This window comes from Glycine soja, chromosome 12 (assembly GCF_004193775.1).
Source record: "Glycine soja cultivar W05 chromosome 12, ASM419377v2, whole genome shotgun sequence".
Lineage (NCBI taxonomy): Eukaryota > Viridiplantae > Streptophyta > Magnoliopsida > Fabales > Fabaceae > Glycine > Glycine soja.
This window is the reverse complement of record NC_041013.1, coordinates 7954664-7961275: the sequence shown is the minus strand read 5'-3', so window position 1 is coordinate 7961275 and position 6612 is coordinate 7954664. Positions and strand designations below refer to the sequence as shown.

The 6612-nt window shown below is 29.7% G+C and overlaps 1 protein-coding gene across 1 annotated transcript; it reads right to left on the bottom strand.

Annotated features, from left to right (window-relative positions):
* Positions 1-1697: 1697 nt before the first annotated feature.
* Positions 1698-3203, bottom strand: LOC114378145 (E3 ubiquitin-protein ligase PUB24-like). Its single transcript, XM_028336688.1, has one exon. It carries the CDS (start codon positions 2935-2937, stop codon positions 1723-1725), a length of 1215 nt encoding a protein of 404 aa, XP_028192489.1. The 5' UTR covers positions 2938-3203; the 3' UTR covers positions 1698-1722.
* Positions 3204-6612: the final 3409 nt, after the last annotated feature.

Below are 6612 nucleotides of genomic sequence, written 5' to 3'. Positions count from 1 at the left end.
GGCTAATAATAATTAATTAACTACTTAAAACCAGAATCAGAAATATGTGAAGCCCTTGTATGATCATATATGCTTCCTTTGTTTTACTTTTTTAGAATCACAAGAATTTTCGACACATACAGGAAACTTTGTTCAAGTAAAAAACAATGATGGGGTTAATTTTCTTAATAATAATATTTTTTTTTCATACACCAAATTTGGTTACAAAAACCTATTAAATGGAAATAAATCATATATATATATATATATATGACTTGTGTGTACGTGTCATGTTTTTATTAAAAATATTCTTAATTAAGCATACATATCTAAAAATTATAATAAATACGTAATTTGAAAAAAAAAAACTTTTGAAATATGCTAATATTTTTTTAAAGTTAGAATAGTAACTCTTAAAAAAATATTTCAAAACATATATTTAAGCTTAAAGTATACCTGTTATTGAAAAAGCCAATATGTTTTTTTTTTAGATAATTCAAAGCCATATAATTTGATTAAATACTCAATAAGTTTGCATGCTTAATTTGTTTTGCAATAAAGTAAAACTGAGAGTTAACATACACGCGTTTCGTTGCAAACCAATTTTAACGTTTAACGTATAAAATAAGTTGATCTCTTGATTATTTTCACCACGTTTATGTTATTTGAAAAAGAAAAACATTGACGAGTTTTTTGTGTGGCTAAATCACCCTATTAATTATCACCTGCGAACATAAGTAGGTAAAGTAACACAAGAAATAGACACACGTGTTTTGTCGGCTGCTAATGCTAGCTAGTATATTCATATCCCTAATCAACATTAAACAATTTTCTTTCGGCTATCAAATAATTGATACGAGCCACTTGCTGTGTTTAAAGTACAGTGAATATATAAAGGTGTTTTAAAAGTTAGTACTTCGTAGTCACTTTAAATAAATTACATCGATATTCGTTATATATTGTCTAATTATATAAGATAATATTATGTGATTTATTTTGTTATATAAAATGATTAAGTTTAATTTTTTTATTTTTTTGTAAATAAAGCCTTAAAAACTTTTTGCAAATTTAATATTTTTAATTTTTATTTAATATATTTTAAAGAAATACTTTAATCTTTAATTAATTATTAATCTTCCTAAATTTAAACTTAGTGGGCGTGTCCTTCTTCTTGGTTGATCCTCTATGCTTTTGCTAACCACTCATTATTTTCATACACAATGAACTCACAACATAGTCTTATTATTCTTCCAATTGCTTCCCCTAAAGGTTTGGGCTGAGTGTTATTTTAATTATAGTGACGGTACAAATCCCCACTTTTTTAAAAATTATATTTAAGGTTTATTATATGTTTTATTAATTTTAAAAAATAATAAATATAGTCGCAGTTTAAAATCATTACAATTTATAAACAAAATCTACTAGAATTGACAACTTAATGACGTTAGCTCAATTTGGACAAAAAAAAAATTGATTAAGACAAATTTTTTTTTAAATTAAAGGAGCTAATTGATTTTTTTTTTTAAATATCACTACTTGAACATTTTAAAATAAATGATTAAATTGAGTACAAAGAATTAATTAGGATTAAAGTGTCTTTCTAAAATATATTAAGTTAAAAATAAAAAATATCAAATTTGTAAGAAGTTCTTAAGCTTTAATTGCAAAAAATTTAAAATTAAACTTAATAATCTTACGTGACAAAATAAGTCGCATGTTATTATATGATTATGATTGAATAATTTATAACACATTTTGTATGCAGGGAGAATTGTTCCAAACTTTGGAGTGCAACCTAAGGATGTCTCTTGCTTTCTCTTTCAAATAAGAAGCACAATCTGCTTGCATCACCATGCAAAGCTTTGACACAGCTCCAACCCTCAACATCTCTAGAACAACCTCATTTGATGCTGAAAACTTGGCAATCACTGAAAACACATGAATTGCTCTGTCATCAGTGGCAGCAGAAACCCTGAAAACCCTCTTAGAAAGCACTGCAATGCCGGCAGCGTGTCGCAGAAACTGTTCTCTTCCATCAGCACAAGAACACAGGAGTGCCAGAAGATTGAATATGAGCTCTGTCATGTTCTTCTCTGGTTTCTCAAGCTCAAGCTCTATGAGTTCTGTGACTGCACCTGCTTCAACAATCCTTGTTCTGTTTCTACCCAAAGTGCTAGTTTCTGTAAGCACCCACAAAGCATATTTAATGGCTTGTTGAGAGAGTCTTTTCTTTCTCAAAACTCTCACCATTTCCTTGAAGAATTCAAGGCTTAAATTCCCCAAAAGGGTTGAATCAACAACTTCAATTGTCAACTTCAAAAGGGGCATTGCTTCGTTTACCATCTTGATGTTGTTTTCATCCAAATGAAGCCTCACAATCCAAGTCAAAGAGTTGATGAAGTCTAAGTCCTCCCCAACTAGAGTCTTCATGCTATATTGATCATTGCTCCAAAGAACATGAACAATTCTCAAAGCCTTTTCTATGCAGGTGGTGTTTGTGTTTCCTTCTTTGAAACTCTTGTTAATCAATTTGATCATGGCCTTAGCCACACTAGCCTCAGCCATGCAAGTTCTGTTCCTCTCAATTGTAGCCAAGGCATGCAACTTCTCCAACGATGTTTGATAAGAACAAGGAGCCTCAAGACCCTTCACAAGCTTCTGAACTTGGATCATGCTCAAAGGCGTTTTCGGGGTCGGAATTCGATCAACACCATTGGCCGTGTTTGCTGAACACCAAGCTTGAATCAGCCTCCGAAGTGTGTGATTAGGGGTCAAGTATTGAGAGCTTCTTGGCAATGGTTGCTTGGAAACAGGACACACACAATCTTTGGCCTTAAGCAACCACTGCTCTATGCTTTCTCTATCATATGTTATGCCTGTCACAGTAGTCACAGGGTCCTCCATGATCTGAAACGAAATGGGACAAACAAAATATTGTGGGATTTCAACTTCTTCCATTGTGTAGAAAGAAAAGAGTAGTTCAAATGATGTGTTTAGAAATGATGGTGCTTTTGGAGAATATAGGAAGAACAGGAAAAAGAGTTGCTTCTTTTCGTAAGGGGTTTCTGTTGAATAAATGTTAAGGTCTAAGAAGATTTATATATATGCATATATTATATATTATATAGTATAGAAATGACGTTTTCTTGATAAAAGCCATGATGATGATGTTGGTGTATGAAAGCATGGCCTAAATTTTCCTTGATTTTTACCGGTCATAGACGCTGATTACTAATTTTATGTTTGTCAATGTTGCATTGGGCGGTCAAACTCAAACCTTTAATTTTTTTTATCTGATTATTACTACGGAATTTTATTGATAACTAATTTTTATTAGAGAATCTAATTGGTTATTCTTAGTGGGTTTTTTTTTTCTTCCAACTACGTCTTATCCGTTCACAAGGCTCAAATTCGAAATCTTATTTAAAAAACCGAATTCAATATTACTTAGATAAATAACTTGTTCACTCAAACCTTTAAGGTTTAAATATGATTTTTATACTTGAAAAATAGATCATTTTCAAGTTATTATCTAAAATTCACTTTTGGTCCTTATGCACCTTTAAGGTTTAAATATGATTTTAGTCTCATTCTATTAAGTGATGATGTGGTAAAAAAATGTCATGTCATTAAGCTTAATCACTTAACATGTAGTCAAATGAAAGTCGTGTCATTATTTATTATTGAATTTATTTAAAAAAATCCAATTAAAAAAAATGTGAGTTCCCCTTCTCCAATGAAAAACAATCCCACGCTACTACCGCCGTCCAACCCCACACCACCACCATCGTTCAACCCCGCGCCCCCATAGCATTGCCCCAGAGATGTTGCAGGGGTGCCTCATTCCAATCACAACCCTTTTGACCCTACCTAGTTTGGTTTCACACACAAGGTAGGATCATTTATCAACTACAAAACACAAACTAGAGCCTAACAATAGAACATGGTATTCGTGAGAAACAACAACAACATCATAATTGTAACACACACATGTAGGTTTGGTGACAAATAGAAGAAGAAAGGTAAAGAAGAACATGGAGTAGAGTAGAGACGGTGCTATGGTCACCGTGGCAGTCGTTGAGCTCCATGTTGAGATATGCGGTGGCACCGCGGTAGAGTTTGTTGGCGGTGTTGACAGCTTGGACCTCTGTGGCGGTGATTCCCGGGGAGTAGAGGTAGCCTTTGCCAGTGACTTTGTCAGAGAGGGAGACAATCACCCAGCTGAAGTTGGGGTGGGGGGAGGTGAAGGGAGAAGGAGAAGAAGAGAATTGAATTTTTTAAATAATTTAAATTAAAGAAATGATGTGGCACTTATGTATTAATAATTACGTTTGATGACACGAGATTCTGTCTATCACATTATCACTATTATCACTTTTTTAAGTGTGCAATGTGCATCATGCATTGACACGTGGCGTGTTAGTAATAGCTGTTTTAGTCTATTAGGTCGACTTCTACTAATACTGTTGCTTTGGGTTATTGTGTTTCAAACCATCAAAGGTAGGAAATTTCTGAATTCGGATGGTGGCGGAGTTATATTCACGCTAAAATTGTGAGTGTTAATCAATGTAATTTAACATTCCATTGGTTATTCACTTGGTGAAAGCGCATTTGTTTATGGTTTATTGGTTGAAACTTAGTTAAATTATATTGAATTGGTAGTAATTAAATTAATATTTTTAACATTATATAATATTTTTAATAATAAATTAATATGAATATAAAAATCAACATATAAAAAAACGTTAATTATTATATTTAAATAAATTATATGTTTTTATGATAAAATATAATAATAATTGAAAAAATTTTATATTTATGTGTAATTTTAAAATATTTTTTATTTATTTTTAAAATATTTCAGATTAAATTAAAAATTAAAAATATTAAAAAAATGATTTTAAAAATATGGCATTCAAATTTCAAACTAGTTTATTACACTAAAATTTTACAACTTTCTACCAATTTGATTAGCTTTTGATTGGTTATAAATGGTTATGAAAAGAACTGGGTTTTTTACCAATCACTATAGAGGAGTTTCAATCAGACTAGTTAGATTGGTCGATTTAGTCTGATGTGATTTTAAAAATAATTGAGTTAATAATATACTATCTAACTTGTTGATATATTAAAAAATATAAAATTTACTAAAAATTATAAAATTACAAATGAAGAGTTGTTAAATAAAGAGTGTATGATTAATAACACAATTTTATGATTTGTAATGATTAAATTCCGGACAATAAAAAATAATAATTAGAAATGCATTGCTCTTGGAGAATAACAAAGTGAGTCAATTAATATGCTTCAAAACTTGGTAGGTTGACCTACTAATAAAAATCAGACAAAATGACCCAATTAAATATCATAAAGAAATTAGTAAACAATATGAATCATAAAACATGATATTTTCCCTAAAAAATATGATATTTTAAAAAAATTAGTTTTTAATAAATTGTGTAATTTTAATTTTCTTATTTAATTATTGTTATAATTTGAACTATTTATTTATTATAATAATTAATTTTTATTTTTAATAACTATAAAAACTAGACTACAAAATATTGGAGAGGTTTGGACTAAAACACGACCTCACTTCTCATTTTTTTGTCACTAGTTTTTTTATCCATGTGATGCAGGAGAAGAACAATTTGTATGTACATATTTAATGTGAAGGTGTGTATAAAAATGGTAATATAAACAAAAATGTTTCCTCCTAAGATTCCTGTAACTAGAAATTTCATAAGAGAAGAAAGAAAGAAAGATCGTAGCGTAGAAAAGAAAGGTCTTTCCTTCACCAGCTTACTTAGTGCTTGTGCTAAAGTTTGAGCTAGACCCAAACAACGACTAACGAGCCCTTAATATTAGAGAAAGCCTTGATTAAGTTAAAGTGTGCATCCTTTTGTTGGGAGAGGATAAATTGTTTTGATTCGAGGCAGATTCCTTTTTTGTTTGCTTTATGAGTTGAGTAAAAAAAATCTCTCGTTATTTAAGGTAAGGAACACTCCAATTTTTTTGGTATTTAAGTGTATTTTTCTTGAATTATATGTTGTAAATGTAATAAATAAAAAATCCCAAAAATGGATCAATATAAAAAAGTAAGATAACATAAGAAAATAATTACCGTATTATCTGACAAATTAAAAAAATGAGTTAATACAAAGATGATCTTTTCTGTAATATATGTATTGTGTTTCATAAATGACTAAAAAAATCTTGAAACATGTCCTTAATTCTTCAATTGTTGGTGGCATGTCCAAAACAGTTGATCAAAGAAAATATATAAAAGATGGATTAAGAATAGTGAATTTGATCATGAACAAATGTAAAACTAAGTAAAATGGATTCAATTTATTTTATTGCAATTTTCTATGAAAAATGTGGTAAATAATAATGACAATAATGAAGTAAAAAAATAATGACAATAATGTAATGTATAATCAATACAAGATATAATATGTAAGAATATGTGATAAAGTATCCTTTCAAAAGAAAATATATGTCATCAAGTACACATTGTTGTGTTACAAAATTGAAAGCTTTGTTTAAGTAACTGTCTTATAGCAAAGATGTCAAACTCTCAAATCTCGATCATGTTGTATAAGTTTTTATTTAGATTGTGTCTTATGTTGC

Excerpts from the sequence above, each read along its gene's own strand:
- LOC114378145 (XM_028336688.1), bottom strand. The coding sequence starts at position 2,937 with ATGGAAGAAGTTGAAATCCCACAATATTTTGTTTGTCCCATTTCGTTT.